The 18016-nt window shown below is 41.8% G+C and overlaps 1 protein-coding gene across 1 annotated transcript; it reads right to left on the bottom strand.

Annotated features, from left to right (window-relative positions):
* Window positions 1–1436: 1436 nt before the first annotated feature.
* TMED7 (transmembrane p24 trafficking protein 7) lies at window positions 1437–9009 on the bottom strand. Its single transcript, XM_048292207.1, has 3 exons — window positions 8778–9009; window positions 6253–6498; window positions 1437–4339 (listed from the first exon to the last, which is right to left on the bottom strand). The coding sequence occupies exons 1-3, from the start codon at window positions 8943–8945 to the stop codon at window positions 4103–4105; spliced, it is 651 nt and encodes a 216-aa protein (XP_048148164.1). The 5' UTR covers window positions 8946–9009; the 3' UTR covers window positions 1437–4102.
* Window positions 9010–18016: the final 9007 nt, after the last annotated feature.

Below are 18016 nucleotides of genomic sequence, written 5' to 3'. Positions count from 1 at the left end.
CTCCCTTTCCTGTTAGTTCACCAGCAAAACAGCCTGTAATAAGAAACATAAAACATGGACACACAAGGCCATCCACTTGCTTAAAAGTGTGTTGCACACAACAGATGCTGGCAGGCCACTTGGACATGTATGTTGGTTCCTGTCAGCAGGTGGGGGAGAAGGTATGAGTGAGCCAAATCAATCTGCTTAGAAGTGTTGTGAAGTAACCACCTTAAGTTTACATAACATCTTGCCCTGTGGAGTGCAACATGGACTTTTTAATACAAATAATGAACCTTTTGAGAGCTACCACTGTCAGAGTTTTTACTAAGCTAAGCTGACTCACCACTTCCCCACATGTCTCGCAACACTTAACTTGATCTAAATTGGTAGCACCCTCAGTACGCACAGAGCATAACCTTGCTTTTCTGGAACTTGATTCTGCAAGTCAAGGGGAAGAATGTGAGAGAAAGACTTTGCATCCATCTCATTTAGGGCCTGTGTTAAACTCTTGGTTTCCTCTCGCCCCTGAAGGGGGTGGTTATGGTATCACTGCTGTACTTGTGCCCTCTGGTAGCCTGGCAGTCCGGGAATTGTTTAAATTTGTGGTGGTCTAGAGCACATTTCTACCTCCTCCTTGATAAAAGCCTTCATCATCATGATGCATGTCACTTGATCCACTGACTCATTTATTCACTTTGTCTTTTTTTTTTGGTAGGATTATCAGCTTTCAGCAGAAAAGCACTTCAGACCACAACTTAAGTTACTTTAAATCATGGGTGCCATGCACCTGAAAAAGCCCCAGACAACTACTTGACCATAACAGCAACACATCACTGACAGAGCACTTACCCACTTCTAGACAAAAGCTTTTCTTAATCCAACTCCTGTATAAATAGTCTTGAAATTTTCTGAATATACAGCAACTGACTTAGGAGTAATTTTGGAAGGTGTCCACACAGAACAATGATGCCTACCATACCTATTCTTTAAACCTAAGCCATGCAATATAAAGTACCTCATATCACACAATTAGTTACTGCTTATTTGAAGTTCAAAACTCATAATTGGACAACACTAATTGAAGGCACCTTTCCAGTTCCCCCCATAACTTTGTAATTGCAGAATTAATGTGAAAGGATGCAGTAGATCCCAAATAATTTCTGGCATCTGCAGTTGAATTCTGCTCCAACATGAAGAGATTTATGATTATGACTGCCTGCATTAGTGACGTGCTGAGCAAAGAGCCAGTAACCACACTGCCTTGCTAAGCACGGCTGATTACGAACAGCAGTGAACCTTTGTGATGTACAGCAACAGAAGTAATGATCAAGTGTCAGGGGGTAGATTAACTGTAGTATGTTAGAACACAAGTTGACTACTCAAATTATGATGCAAAGCTTTTTTGAAGAATAATGTTTCCCAAAACCATATGCAAACAAAACAATCAGACCACATTCATATATTAATTTTTTATTTTCCCATACAATATTCACAGGGTCTGCTTTTTGTCTTATTCAAACTAAATTTTTCCCCCCATGCCCTCAAACTAAAGAACCGACATTTCAAGACACAAAAAGAAGTCTTGTAAACATAAAACATCCAACGCATAGCTGAAACCCAGAGCATTTAGCTATTAAAAACACAGTTATATCCCCTTTAACGCAGGGTGTTTTCTTGTGTATCACACCATTAACCAAACTGCTCATATACTAAAAAGGTGCAGCTTTAACCAAAGGTCACAATGCACTTCTTCACCCACTGCGTGTTAGCATGTGTTTTATTATATTCTATTTAGTCAGTTATTTTAAAAACTATATACAGCTATGTTTAAATGTGTATTTGTGCCATGTTTTTAACAACACAAAAAAAAAGGCATTGTTAAGCTGGTGCTGCATATTAGGCAGCAGGATGCCAGAGCATTGGTTCAGACACCTAACTTCAATGGAAAAGTCAAGTGTGCTAAACCTCTGCAGTGGGACTAATATTGAACAGTCCACTTCCCACATTCAAACATTATGAAAGATAAAGAGACATGCGATAGCTGATCATCATCAGTTTTATAGCACTATTTACCAATTTTGCCAGCACACAGAACAAATCAGTGGAAAAAAACCCCAACACAATTCAAGCCTTAAAACAAATGCCTTTGATGTGATTAAAGATACATAACTAATATTCAAACTCCAGAGATAGTGAACACTAGCAAACTAATCATGTTTTGACACTTGAACCAAAAGTGTACCACTTGCTTCATTATTGTGTGCAATGCAGCACAAAAAGTACTAGACGTCAGTTGCTGAAACACAAGAAGAAAGCATAGAGGTACAATCAAGAATGTTGTGTGCAGGCACAGATTTGTATCGCAAGACAAAAGCAAACTCTTTTGTTTTCTCGTATTAGTGGGTCTAACTATTTCTGGGGAACCTGCATCCCAAAACGAGACTGCAGTATTCAAAATTCAGTACAGGACAGCAAAACTTTACATCCTGAATTTTACTTAAAAGATTTTTAATACCTCCATGACTTTCTAAATAATCTTTGAGCTGTCTGATGTTTTCCTTCAGTTTCCAAAAGAGCAGTCATTCAGTCCACAACAGAGTAGGGACACTTTTATTTTCTTCTGCCATGACATGATTTTAAGATCAAGTCATCTTAGATCAATTCTTCAGACTGCTCAAGTGTCACCTGAACATGTAATTTCAAATTTTTACTAGAAATAATATAAGCAATTAATAAGGGTGTAGCACTCTTTCTCTGCTTGACGAGCACTTGTACAAGAAGCATCTTTTGATTTAGCTAGTAATACATCACAAATTTTTCACTTTAATTTTGTGTGCATTTAAGAATTGGTCAGCCTACTTTTTCTTTCAGAGCCATTTGAAGGAGTTTAGCCTAACTATGACCAGCCCAATTCAAGCTATGGGCATGTACATATATTTACTACCTTCCACAACTAAATAAAACAGAACTTTACAGTACGTAAGCTACTGAAGACATGAGCAGTGAAAACAATGCAACTCTAATAACTCTACCAAAAATATAACCTGAAATATTTAAAACATTTCCTGACCACTAACAAAATAGAGTGGCAATTAGATGCACAAGGCCGTCATGTCTCAGTGCACCACACAGAGGAATATTTACAGCACTTGTGCAATAGTATCAATATAAAATTGCCCTCTTACTAGGAAAACAATTTAGTAAAAAGCTTTGTACGTGCCTAACACATAATATAACCTCAACCAGTGCTGGTGCTGTGCTGCTTAACAAACCAAGCTACTTCTGGTCTTAAATCCAAAAGGCAGCAGCAGCATATGTGAGTACTGCACAGTTTCAATGACAAAGTTACAAGACTCCCTATTCTACTGCATGTTTTTTACATTAACTTGGAAGTTTGGACTTCTTTCGTATGCAGAAGTGGATTTCCTGAGTAGTCTCAGCTTACAATTTCTTCAGTAAAACAAACGTAGCAAAAGAGAAAATGTATTTATTTTAATACAGAAGAAATGTATGTTTAAGCAATCATAATGAAGTATAAAATTCAGCAAATTCTGAAGATGAAGACTTTCCAGGCTGATGAAGAAAGTGAACCACAATGTAGTAGTGCCAAGCTTTCAACAATTTTACAAATAAGCAAGGGGTGTGATTGCATTTTTTTAAAACAGCAAAATCAAATCAGTGCACTACAGTTAATCATATTTTCATTTTTATAATCCAAGATATTCAGCCTGAAAATTAAAATCAAATGAGATTTCCATATATATCATCTCTCATATCAGACACTAGACTGTTGGGTTATTTTAAAGTGTTACACTGCAGATAACTAATTGTACTGGTAAAAATCATACCTGGATTGGATTAGTATCAGTAGAAATAAAGAGAGACTAGACACTGACAGATATTTTAATATAGGAATTGAAACACTTAAGTGCCAAAGGATCCTTAAAAATATTTCAAATTATGTGTCCCTTTCATAATGTTTTCTGTCTGTTTTGTGATTTTTAAGAGATGAGGAGTATACACATTTGAATGTTGCATATATTCAGACCTCTGTACCTACAGTTAGTTGGAGAACTGCTAATCTTAGTGAGTAACACACCTGAAACATTACCGCCACTGGTTACGATCCAACACGCGTTGTCGTGGTTCTTTTATCCGAGAAGAAGCTTTTAAGGAGAAACACCTGCCCGATACTAACAACAAGAAGAATGATTGCTTCCCCTATTGACCAGTAGGCCACCCTTGTGTTTAAATCCTCTGCTCTGCTGCGGCCCTGTGCTTCCCTCAAGCGGAAGTGAGTCTGATAATCAATGACAGACTTCAAAGCTTCATGAATTGAAACACACGCAGACTCCATCTGCAGAAACAAACAAATACACAACACAGAATTAAGAACACTTCTAGTGGTTTTGTGCTTTGGTATTTAAAATGAGGAGTCATGTGACTTTGCAAGCTAAGAATTAACTCAGACAAATGTCAGACTGAAATAGTGTAAATACAGTAAAATGTACTGATCAAACTTTACACACAAAAATGTGGTGTTGTTAAATACAGAAGCAGATAAAACCACAGATCTAATAAAAAGTAAAGAGCTCTGAGAATTAATGAAAAAATTCTAAATTAATATTTGGATTCAAAATGAACATCAGAGACATTTCTGAAATGTCAGTGATCCTCCAGCTGTTAATTCCACAGGAAAACAAGCAGTTGCTTAGAATACTAATATGCACACAGCATATATTAAATGCTTCTGTTTCACAAATATGACGTTCTTCATTGCTTCATTCTCACTCAAGTTGTACAATGTCTGTTCTGTTGTCAAGAGACCATTCTCTTAGTCATGTATACAAGAAGTGGTTAGGGAAGGGACAATTGCTATCCTTCAGTGCTCCTGAACACTCAGTACCATACTCATATAAAAATACTTAGAAACTTGCCCAATTTCATTGTAATTTTTCATTTTAAAAAAGCATTATTGGTTTTCCAAGCCCTAGGTCATTTTTTATATAAATTTCTTGCACTTTCACTTTATCTTCTGTAAGGAAAAGTACTCCTCACCGTGTTTTGATCACCAAGAGATTAGTCAATACATCTTCAATAGACTTATTTTCTACTAACAATTTTAGGTTTCTCTTTAATGGCTTAACATGAGTACTTCCTGAAGATCGAACAGCACAAATTATCATAAAAGGAAAGGTCTAACACCCTTATAGGGCCACTCTCAGTCACTTATATTTGTGTCTCACCATATTTTCAAGTTGATGACTTTCAAGACACACGTCTGAACAAGTCTAAGGTAATCTGCTCAACAAAATTCAGAAAGAGTTTTCCCAAACTAAGTTTTGCTGTTGGTAAAATGTAGAAACAACCTGATCTGCACAAGGGATTTAAACAAGGTCACACTGGTTTTAGGGATTTACCTTTAACTACTCCCATGAAACGCTGCCCAAATTTGGTCATGCCACAAGCCTGACCAGAACTGCACAAAGAACCTCCTTACCAGAGAAGCAAGGAAAAGAAATTAAGAGATACAGTATCAGGAATCTGAACACAAAATATAGCACTGCAGGAATTCATTAAACGTTCCAAAGGAAGTTTTAATGTATTTAGATTGTGTAGAGGTGGTACATAACTGTAAAATCCTGAAAATATAGTAACAGTGATGCTCCGACACTTTGTAGACTTAAAAAAACCAAATATGTAGAAGCCAGATGAATACAGCTGACATTATTAATTTATTTTGCTAGAATTTTCTTCTCCATTTAAAAAACAGTAGTTAAATGAGTCCTCCTCCTAAAAAAAGACTCTCCTGTTTTAAATATAGAAACAATCCCCAGAGTTTCTCCAGAGCCTGGAAATTTTTTTAAACCCTATTCCACCAATATTTAGTTTGCAAATTCCACATATCAAGAGGGACACTGCTGAGGCATTAAAAGGAAGTTTCCTTAGAAACTTCAGAAAAACCCCACCAACCAAATAGAAAACAATCAAAAGAACTCCCCAGAAACCACCCAAACAAGAAGACCCCAAACAATAGTGGCCTTATGTTTCTGAACTAATTTCCTCTTAAACATTCGATGATTGCTTCTCAGCTGTTTTGTGTTCTACAAATCCTATCATTACAAAGAAAGCCTATTTGTAGTAATTTAGAGTACTTTAAAAGCTTCAATTAATTTATTTTCAAAAGTGACATAGATAACAAATGCAGCTGAACTTGAAGAAAAAAATGCCTTCACCTAACAACTTTTGTCAAATACAACAGCATTTTACCTGGGTAAGTGCAGTTACTCTGTTCTCACTAGGAAACAGTGGTGGATCTTCTCCAACTTGGAAATCAAAGTACACAGTTTTGTGTGTGAAAGTAGAGAACTCATTGCTGAAGCAGAACTTGTATGTTCCATTTCTGGATGCAGTAAATGTGAAACTATCATATTGTTTCTTCATCTCTTTGTACAGTACAATGCCATCAGGATCTTCCAACCGACAGTCAACATCATAATGACCTCCAGTGATCACCTGGAAACAAAAACCAAGAAATTGTCTCTTTAAAAAAATGGACATTGATATATTTCTTCTAAGAAGTATGATCTGTCAGGTGGAACTGCAAAGCTTTTTGCTTTGATAAGTGTTTTAAAATATAATGCATTCATTTGAATGAGAATCTTTCAAAGCAAGTCTGCAAAATTATATTCCCATGGACAACACACAGAAGATAATTTAAAATGCTTTAAATTCAGCATATGCAATGTCAACTGTATTTTCAAACCCTTTAGGAGACCAATTTCAGTTACTTTGTTATTAATAACTGTACAACAGCAAAGGCTACAGTAGATGAAACTCCACGGGACAGCAAAGACGACTGTAATGAGTCTGACATTTGTATACACAAGTCCTTCGTGGAACTGATTCGTCCAGCTGAGACTGTGAACATGCAGCAAAATACTTCCTTCCTGTGTGGCCAGAAGAGTGTAACTGCCCTACTGTATCAGCTGGGTTAGGCTGCAGGAATGGTGTTTGACCTGTAGAACAGGAATTCCAATCTGTCCAGTTTCCCTATCTGCTTCTAACAACAGAGCAAGACTCTGGGAGACCTGTCGCCTCCCTCCTGCACAGTTACACACGGGAGTTCTTCCAAAAACCAGCACATCCGGATAATGCCTGCAACTGACTCAAAACTTCACTATTGTCCCAAAGGGGTTTTTGAGGCTTTGATTACTGTTGGTCTACAGTGTATTACAACCTGGATTCTACAGGAAGACTGATCAGGAGTTTAGGTGTCCACAAGGTGGTATTCTGATGACTCTTACATAGCAGTCTTACACTTTATCCTTGCTGCAAATTTTTTACTTTTTAGATAAAGCACGCTGAAGGAGGAAGAGACTTATTTCATATGCGTGCAGAAATCACTGAAATATTTTAGTATCTGTATCTGCACTTCAGTCCAAATGGCTCATCAGTTTACTGAAGTACCAGATTATTAAAATGATGACGTCAGTGGTAAAACTGAAATAACAGCAGACTGGAGCAGCAGCTCCTCCACAAAGGCAAAGTTTTACAAGTATCCAATTGGCAAGCAATAACACAGCTCTTCATTTTTAAAATACAATCTACAATTTGATAACGGTGTGCTTTTTACCAATTACATGGGAGTCACTTGCATTCAGCTGCACAGACACCCTGAAAATGTCGATTTACATAGAGGCAGTAAAGATTGGCCAGGGCTTTGAAGTTCCCCTAGGATTCCTTCCACAGAACTTGCTGTACCTTGTGTCAGCCCTTGAGACATACTGCCAAAGGACATTCACACAGCACTTCAGCCTGCCAGTGGCTGGTCAAATCCAGACTTTTCTTTTAGCAGTGCTAACCCTGTTCTGGTCACCAGTAAAAGTGGCAACAGCAGGCTTATCTGTCCAGTGATTCCCACTTCAAAACTGCAGAGGAAAGTACTATACAGAGAAGACTTTATAGAAGAAACAGTCAAGGACAAGAAATATTTGGGTAGGGAAAAAGATATCCAGGACCAAGAACATAGAGGACATAGTAACATCGTAATATTTGGCAGCAACATTCCCCAAATATACTTTGATGGGACAGCAGCCGAGAAACTAGAAAGCACAGGACTTCAGGAAGAAAAGTCAGCCCAAAAAAGTCACAGAGTCCTTTCAAAAGCCCCCAAAAAGTCATCAGGGATGACTTTTGTCTCATGCTGCTGTGTACTGCCACTGACTTCATCTACTGAAGTGACAGACTGAAAGGTTCCAACCCTGCTAATACACTCAGAGGCACCAAAACAGTGATGCTGTACTGCATGCTTGTCCTATCACCCTTTCACTGTTTAGTATGTAACCCAAATCTGAATTGTACTCTGGAATACTAAACATTAGCTCTTAAGATATACTATGCTCATCCTGGCGATGCTTCACAAACCACAAGGAAATTACGTCTCCGGCACCTTGTTGGTCAGGTGTGCTTTAGGTATTCTCTGCGCTGTTCAGGTGGGGCACTACATGGCAGCGACCAGGGCACAGACACTGCCAGTTTGCAGGGCCAGCTCTGTGCCCCACTCAGCCCTGCACTACACGGAAGCCTCCCAGCCGCTCCCGCAGTTTTCTTTAGTCCAGCTGGAAACCCCTCATTGGATCCAGCCGCTGCTCCGGTGCCAGGCGCTGCTCCCAAATACTCCCTAACGAAAGGGAGGTGAGGGAGAGCTCCCCGGCAGCGGCCTGGGCTCGGGGCCGCGGCCCAGCCCGGCCAGCGCGAGGCCACGCCCGGGGCGGCTCCCCCCGCCCGGGTACCTGGAACTCGAGGGTGCACTTGGTGCCCTGGGCGATCTCCTCGTAGAAGCACTGCTTGGCGTTGTCGGGCAGCTCGAACGTGATCTCGGAGGCCCGCGCCGCGCAGGCCGCCAGCGCCCACACCAGCAGCAAGGGCGGCAGCGGCCCCCGGGAGCTCCGCGGCGGCATCACCCGGCGCGGCGAGAGGCGAGGAGGGCGCGGAGCGGCTCGGGGCGGCGGGGGCTGCGGGGCTGAGGGCGCTGCGGGCGGGACGCGGCGTGGCCGAGGGGACGAGCAGCAGCAGCCGGAAGCGCCCGCGCGGCGGCAGCGCCTTCCCGGGGCGCTTCCGGGACGCGTGACCGGCGGGGAAGGGGGCGGTGAGGGGGCGGGCTCCGGCGGGCACGGTCTCGGCTTTCCCCCTGTCGTGTCGCCGACGGGAGGTTGGGTGTTCGCTCAGCGCCATTGCCCGCGGTTAAGTGTTGGGAGGGTCCGTCTAAGCGCTAGGCCCTAAAGCTGGAAATGGCGGGCTGCTGTGGCCGAGAGCACGCGAGAAGCGACCTCCGAGAAGCAGGACACACAGGGAGGAATCTGGAGAGTTCTGCTTCGCAGGTCCTTAAATGTTCATTGCAGAGATTGAATAAGATGAATGAATAAACAGATATATAAAACATCGATCAAAATGCTCACTCTGACTGCAGGAGTGTCGGCCTTCAAGATCTATTCCAGTAAATGCAGTCATGGGAGTCATACAGGGTTAAGGGTTGGAAGGGACCTTAAGGATCAGCGAGTCCCAGCCCACCTGCCGTGGGCAGGGACACTTCCCACTAGACCAGGTTGCTCAGGGCCCCCATCTAACCTGGCCTTGAACACTGCCAGGTTTGGGGTATCCCCAACCTCACTGGACAACCTGTTCCAGTGTCTCACCACCCTCACAGTAAAAAATTTTTTCCTCATGTCTAACCTAGGTTTCCCCTCTTTCAGTTTGTACCCATTACTCTTTGTCCTGTCACTACAGTTCCTGATCAAGAGTCCCTCTCCAGGTTCCCTGCAGGCCCCTGCAGATACTGCAAGGTTGCCATAAGGTCTCCATGCAACCTTCCCTTCTCCAGGCTGAAGAGCCCCAACTCTCTCAGCCTTTCTCACTTATTTTTACAAACTCAAAAAAAGAAATCAAAGATGTCCTCCATTCTTATTATATTAAGTTCTGTGGCAAATCAGGCAAAGTAGGAAAAGGAAAACTCAGCTCAAACCTCCCAGGCAGGAGCACGAGCTTGTAATGCAGTGGGTCTGGTCACCCATTTTGCTCCTCCGGAAGGAGGGCTGAACCTGCATGAAGTACCTCCTGCCAAAAGAGGCACCACACTGGGGTGCTGCTGCATAATCCTCTAGCCTTGAAGAGACAAGTCATGTGCTAGCTTGTGAAATGTGTGATTTTCGTCCTCAGCACTGTGTAAGAAACCTGGGCATCAGTTTGAGGACTGTGGGTTTCACAGGACCGAGGTACCCAAAATTCATATGTTGGAGGCTCTGGTAGATTTGCAGGTGTGGATTAAAGTGAGATGGCAGATGCTTTACCAAGTAACACACCTCCCCCCCAGCAGCTGAGGCAGACATTATCCATCTACAATTAATCTTCATCCATACAATTACTCAGACACTTGCTGTTTTCATTTAAACACACTTTTATTTTAGATGGCATTTAAGTGTTGGCTGATAGCTGAGACAGCTCAAAAGCAGGTTATATATCTGGGCCATAACAATGCAGCTCCAGCCATTTTACTGAAACCAGTGACTACAGGCTTGTAAGAACTTTATCACCTAATCATCTTCTCCTTCATGTGGCAAGAAATACATTTCAGGAGGACTTAATCTGTGATTTTTCACAGGAACTGTAGTGATCATGTACAACTTACAGTTTCCTAGTTCATTCTTTCCAGCTGTTTTCTTAAAGTTTCCCTAAATGGGCAAAATGAAGCTTACCTAAGAAATGACAATTGGAAACCTATCACCAAATAATCAGACAAGAAAACAGAAGGCTAAAAATACAGAGCAGGCAAGAAAGAAGTCTGGTGATACCTGCAGAATAAGCAAAAACCCAGAAGATATCCCAATCCCCAAAATAAATCAGCAAGAACAGATGAAATGACATCCTTTTCTTTTTGGAGGGGGGTCAGAGAGTATAATGCATCAACTAAGTGAAGAAGGCAAACTGCTTGCAGGAAGCTCTCAAGCCTGGTCCCCTTTAGTGACTACGGACCACCAACAAGCAGAGATGTCAGCACTAACTGCATAGCATCAACTCCATTGTATTGTGTGCTTGTAGCTCATCTGGTGTGGATTTGATAAGGATTAATTGTTTTATATATGTAGCAATCATGATAGTGACTGAGAACTAACTACTAGCAATATGAACTGCTTATGAATTTCAGTAATTCTTTTGCAGCTTGAAACTGAAAGAAGTTAAATAAATATAATAAGTTAAAGAAATCTATTTTAGAGGGAGTCATAGGAAGAGTTTTCTTTTCCTACTAGACAATCTGTTTAAGCACCTCAAACCAAGGAGACTTGGTTTGAGGTGCTCTCAGCATAGTTCTTGCCTGAGAAAAATCTTTATGATTTTTTTTCTCTATTATGACAGAATATTTGCAAGCAGAAGTCAGTATTACAACTTCCCCCATACATGTATACATAGACAATTGACTTTATTAATGATCCTTTTTACCTTATGTGCAAAGTCAAAGACTAGAAAAAAAGCAAGGATTCATTTTATTTTTACATTGGTTTGACTTGTAAATGTATGTTACCACTTTCTGTCTGTGGAAAATTAAAATTGTCAAAGGCATGTGTGTCTTGTGCAGACAGTTAAAACATGCTCTTCTGAAGACTGCTAGTGAACCATAGTTGTACAAGCAGTTCTCGTTCCTTCAAAAACACATGGAAGCTACTGCAGAAAAACCAAAGAAATCTGCAAAATACAGGATATTCAGGTGTTTGTGTTTCTTCTCTGCTTTGTAGCTGAAACAAGTTTCTAATCTTTTCTCCTGAGGTAGTTACAGACCTTTTACCTGTGTTAGAGGCTGTAGATATGGATGCAATTGCAGACTTATAAAATAAGGTCTTATGACTGAAATAATATTTCCTGTTTTTAAATAGTAAAACATAAAAACCCCTGTTCTTCACCTTTACAGTCCTTTAATATCTTTCCAGAAATCTGATTGTGTGTTACAGTTAAAAAAATCCACTTTATAATTTTAATTTTGTTCTCATTTAAAGCACATTCTACAGTATGCTTTATGTTGCTACTCAGACTACATAAAATGGTAAAGTTTCCCCATTTTAAGTACCTCAGCTTTAAAAGCCTTTGCTGTGGTCTTGCTTTGGCAGATTTTATATAAATAATAGACCTTGATATCAAGATATTAATTCCTCTTCCCAATATAGTGCTTAATTTTGGATAGGCTAAAATTACTGAAATAAACCAGACAGGCTAAAATACAAATTAATCTTTCTTTTCACTGTCCTTCGTACTTTAAAAAGCAGCCTTGAATAATGCTGGCACCTGCAAAAAACACTTGAAGGACAGTCAAGTATACTAACACATTTTCTTCACACCGTTTCAGTGTGATTTGTGCAGAGTCATGCTGTGGAGGAAAAAATCACCAGACCTTAAAGCTGCTTGAATTTATCCTTTTTTTCAAGGTTCAGTGCATTTTCTAACCTCTGTTGTCATGTTTTCAAAACTGCAGTGAACATGAAATGAGCTTGTTTGAGTCTAAAAAGTCAGTGCGCTACTGTCTACACTCATGTTAGTTGATTACACAAAAACCCAAACACCTTCAAAATAATAGACCAAGAAAATAACACATTCAAGTAAATGTTTTAGATGAAAACCAAATTTAGGTGCACCCAAACTTAAGCATTTACTGTATTTCCACAGGTATAGCTTCCCAGACGAACAGGCTGCTCAGTGCAAGGAGTTGGAAGAAGGGAGATTGTTGGGAAAGTTGTGACCCCTGTTACCATCTGAAGTACCCCACATGCACTCTTGCAGAGTCCTGAGTGTTACTAACAAGAACAGTTTGTGAACCCGTATTTGTATAAACACAGTCCTTGGATTTTCAAAGATATATTTGTACGTAAGAAGGTCGAATGGATTAGAATTTGTTTCAAAATGTCCATTCCATGGTGGGTTTTTGTTTGTTTGTTTGTTTCTTGCTTTCTTTCTTTTCAGACAAGGTAGGGGACTCAGCATAATTGCAAATGTTGGAAAAAGTTTTTACTTACCGGCCCGAGGCGAGACCTGCAGAGACTCGGACTGCTGCTCATTCTGTAACACACAAGAGGGAGCTCTTGGTCACCACAACCTTCATAGAGCCATAGAATCATGGAATGGTTTGGGTTGAAAAGTACGTTTGAAGGTCATCTAGTCCATGCCCCTGCAATGACCAGGCACATCCTCAATTAAATCAGTTGCTCAGAGCCCCATCCGGCCTGACCTTGAGTCTTTCCAGGGGTGGGGCACTTCACGCTTTGCTGGGCAAGCTGTGCCAGTGTTTGACCACCCTCATTGTAAAATTCTTCTTTCTTAAATACAGTCTAAACCTACCCTCTTTTGGTTTAAAATCACTACTCCTCTAGTTCCCTCTTCTCAGTTTTTGTTCAAAGTATTTTCTGTACGTAAGGTTTTCATCCTTTCAAATTAACTCTTTTCCTTTTCTTTTTAATTCAGTGATAAATGGATATCAAAATTTTTAAAAAATTAAAGTAAAATAGTGGCAATCTTGGCCATACATAAAGTAGGCATGGCTCAACAGAACATAACACTGAAGGCTTACACCTTGGTCTCACAGTGCAGCAGTGAAAGCCGCACATTGCTTTAGGTACCAGGACTCCGTGTGTATAACCTACAGAGATCTCCAGCAGTGAGGCTTACAAGCACTCATCTTCTGAGCAGGGAGGGAGCTGCAAAAGCTGCTTCATGGGAAATGAAGAAATGTTACCCCGTGGGAAATGTCTGACATTTCTCTGTTCTGGCATCTGTGGCAGATGTGACCTGCTCTCAGCAATCTCTGGCTGACATTAACAGTTCCCAGTCCTCTCCAGAGACAGGTGCCTTCTCCAGCTCTGTTGCACAGCATATAGTGCTGGGGGGCGACAGCAGGACCATCCCCAATTATTTTAGTTTCATTAGGACTTGGAGTGCTCAGGGTGTATGAAAGATCAATTCCTGTTAGTCCAAACCTGGAATTCAGTGGATGGTGTGAAGGGGAGGGATCTGGGGAAAGGCTGAAAAACCCTAAGAGACAATGAAAGGCTGGCTGAATTAGATAGGAAGCCCAAAGGATGCCCTGACCAGATTTTAAATGAAGCATTTTAAGATTCCAAAGCACTCCTCCCAGTGGCTCACCTTCTGTTTAGTTTTTTTCTCCCAGTCATGGCTGAATTTTGATAATCCTCTTACACTTTACCTAATGAAAGAAAGACTTGTGTTTTCATATGTGCACTTTTATTCCCTCAGATTTAGGGTACTTATAACATGTTATAAAACATCTGGGATGGAGTTAATTTTCTTCACAGTAGCTAGTATGGTGCTGGGTTTTGGACTTGTCCTGAAAACTGTGTTGATAACTCAGGGTGTTTTTCTTGCTGAGCAGTGTTTATGCAGAGCCAAGGCCTTTTCTGCTTCTCACCCCACCCCAGCAGCAAGTGGGCTGGGATGCACAAGGAGCTAAGAAGGGGATGCAGCTGGGACAGCTGACCCCAGCTGACCAAAGGGATATTCTATACCTTATGACATCATGCTCAGCATATAAAGTTGAGGGAAGATGAAGAAGAAGGAAAAGAGGGACGTTCATAGAGATGGCATTTGTATTCTTAGGTCACTCATATGCATGATGAAGCCTGGCTTTCCTGGAGATGGCCGAACACCTGCCTGTCCATGGGAAGGAGTGAATTATTTCTTTGTTTCACTTTGCGTGCATGTGTGGCTTTTTCTTTGCCTATTAAACTGTCTTTATCTCAAGCCATGAGTTTTCTCACTTTTACCCTTCTGATTCTGTCCCTTATCCCACTAGGGGCAAATGGGTGAGCAGCTGTGTGGGGCTGAGCTGCCAGCTGAGATTAAACCATGATAATACTTAATAACTTACTATCTTTACAGCTATGTGTAATGGGTCTAATAAAATACATCGTTCTCCCTACAGAAACTGTTTGAAAGTATTTGAAGCAATATTGTGGCTTTATAATAGTGGACACATTTTAAAAGACCAAAACCAATAATAATTGTCTATATTTTATATATTCCTCTTTAAAAAGGGACAGGCAGGGGAAATGAGCAGGACGTGTTGCCTTCTATGTCAATGACAAGCTCGGAGTGCATGGACTTCTGCCTGGGCATGGATGATGGGCCAGGATTAAATGGCAGGGACAGGGGATGTGAGTCATCTATAGGCACATAGGAATTACCTCATGTTCACAGCCCTGGTCCTCATGGGGGACTTCAGCCACCCTATCATCTGTTGGACGGACAACACAGCAGGGTATTAAGCAACCCAGGAGTTTCCTGGAATGCCTCGATGGTAACTTCCTTCTCCAAGTGATAGAGAGGCCAGCAAGGAGAGGTGCTGTGCTGGACCTTGTTCTCACCAAGAAGGTGGGGCTGGTGCAGGATGTGAAGCTCAAGGACAGCCTGGGCTGCAGTGACCATGAAATGGTGGTGTTGAGATCCTTAGGGCAGAGAGGAGGGGGCAAAGCAAGCCCTGGACTTTGGGGGAGCTGTCTTGGCTTAGAGGGATCTGCTTGGTAGACTGCCATGGGATAAAGCCCTGGAGGGAAGAAGACCCCAGGAAAGCTGGTTGATGTCCAAGGATCACCTCTTTCAGGCTCAGGAGCATCCCAATGAAGAGGAAGCCAGGTGAAAACGTTAGGAGGCGTGCATGGGTGAACATGGAGCTGCTGGACAGATTCAAACACTTAAAGGAAGCCTACAGAGACTTGGAGCAAGAACAAGCAGCCTGGGAGGAATATAGAGAGATTGTCTGAATACCCAGGGATTAGATTGGAAAAGCTAATAGAGAGAATTAAATCTGACTGGGGACATCAAGGGCAATAAGAAAAGCTTCTATAGGTACACCGGTGATAAAGGAAGACTAGGAAAAATGTGGTGGATATAGGAGACTTGGTTACTCAGGGTATGGAAAAGGCTGAGGTACTCAATGACTTTTTTGCCTCTTTCTTCACCAGTAAGTTCTCCAGTCACACCACCCCAGTTGCAGAAGGTGAAGGCAGGGATTGAGAGACCCTGAACCACCCACTGTAGGTAAAATTCAAAAATATCTAAGAAACCTGAAGGACCCAGCAAGATGCTTGTGTGGGTCCTGAGTGAACTGGTGAAGGAAGTAGCTAAGTCACTACCCATCATACTTGAGAAATCATGGCAGTCCAGTGAAGAAGGGGAAACATAATCCATATTTTTAAAAAGGAAGGAAGATCCAGGGAACTACTGGATGGTCAGTCACCTCAGTACCTGGCAAAACCATGGAGCCAAACCTTCTGGAAACTAACTAAGGTGCATGGAAAATACAGAGGTGATTGGTGACAAACTTCACTAAAGGCAAACCATGCCTGACAAATTTTGTGGCCTTCTATCTCAGGATTACAGAGGTAGTGAATGAGGGAGGAGTGATTGGCCTCCTCTACCTGGACTTGTGCAAAATATTTGACACTCACACACAACATCTTTGTCTGTAAAATGGAGAGACATAGATTTTGCATCTGGACCACTCAAAGGATAAGGAGATGTCTGGATGGTTGCACTCAGAGAGTTCCAGTCAACAGCTCAATGTCCAGGTGGAGACTGTTGACGAGCGATGTTCATCAGGGAACCTTGGGACCAGCATTGTTTAACATATTTGTTGGTGACAAGGGACAGTGGGATGGAGCGCACCCTCAGCAGGTTTGCTGACAACACCAGGCTGGGTGGGACAGCTGTCATGGTGCAGGGAAGGGATGCCATCCAGGGGAACCTTGATAGGCTGGAGAGGTTGGACCATGTGAACATCATGAAGTTCAACAAGGCCAAGTGCAGTATCCTGTACCTGTCAGGGCAGTCCCAAGCACACGTACTGGCTGAGTAGGGAATGAATTGAGAGCAGCCCTTGGGTGAAGGTCTTGGGGGGTTATTGGTGGGCAAGAAGCTGGACATGACCCAGCAATGTGTACTTGCAGCCCAGGAAACTAGCCATATCCTGGGCTGCACCAAAAGCAGCATTTCCAGCAGGGAGAGGGAGGTGATTCTGCCCCTCTGCTCTGGTGAGACCCCACCTGGAGCACTGTGTACAGTTCTGGAGTCCTCAGCACAGCACAAGAAATACACAGACTTGTTGGAGCAAGTCCAGACAGGGGCCATGAAGATGATCAGAGGAATGGAGCCCTCTCCTATGATGACATGCTGAGAAAATTAGAGTTGTTCAGCGTGGAGAAGAGGAGGCTCCAAGACAATTTTCTAATGGCCTTCCAGTTTCTAAGAAGGCCTGCAAGACAGCTGGAGAGGAAATTTTAAAAAGGATATGTAGTGATGGGACAAGAGGGAATGCCTTTAAACTGAAAGGTATGTGTTTAGATTGGATATTGGGAAGAAATTCTTTACTGTGAGGGTGGTGAGACACTGAAACAGATTTCCCAGAGAAGCTGTGGATTCCCCAGCCCTGGAAGTCTTTGAGGCCAGGTTGGATGGGGCTTCAAGGAAGGTTTTGAAAATGGTGCTTAGTGGAAGCGTTTCCTTCCCATGGCAGGGAGGCTAGAACTGGATGATCTTTAATATCCTTTTCAGCTGAAACCATTCTATAATTCAGTTTTTCTTTTCTGCAATATAGCTGAATGGTTCTTCCCCATTCATAGTGACTCCAGCAAAATAATCAGGTCCACTGGGAATCAACTGGAGCTTTGTTTTGTGGCTTTTCTCACTTGTTCTGTATGCTTTGCTGCTTTTATTTGAGATACTGGTGCACTCATGTATTCTTACAGGAAATAGAAGCCTTTGGAGAAGCAATATGTTGTCAAAGTATTTAAAAAATAGGAGTTCAAGCCTGGATGTGACAATCTGTAACAGATTAAGTCTAGGCAAAGATCATCCATTAAATGATTTCAGGATAAAAACCCCATGTAGCTGTGTGGAGAGGGAGAGGAAGAGTCAGAGGCAGAGGAATTTCTTGAGGTGAAATGAGGATGGGGAAAACAGGATTAAGGGGGAAAAGCAAGCA

Source organism: Corvus hawaiiensis, chromosome Z (assembly GCF_020740725.1).
Source record: "Corvus hawaiiensis isolate bCorHaw1 chromosome Z, bCorHaw1.pri.cur, whole genome shotgun sequence".
NCBI classification, from domain to species: domain Eukaryota; kingdom Metazoa; phylum Chordata; class Aves; order Passeriformes; family Corvidae; genus Corvus; species Corvus hawaiiensis.
Note: the sequence above shows the minus strand (reverse complement) of the source record. Positions and strands in the feature narration are given on the sequence as shown.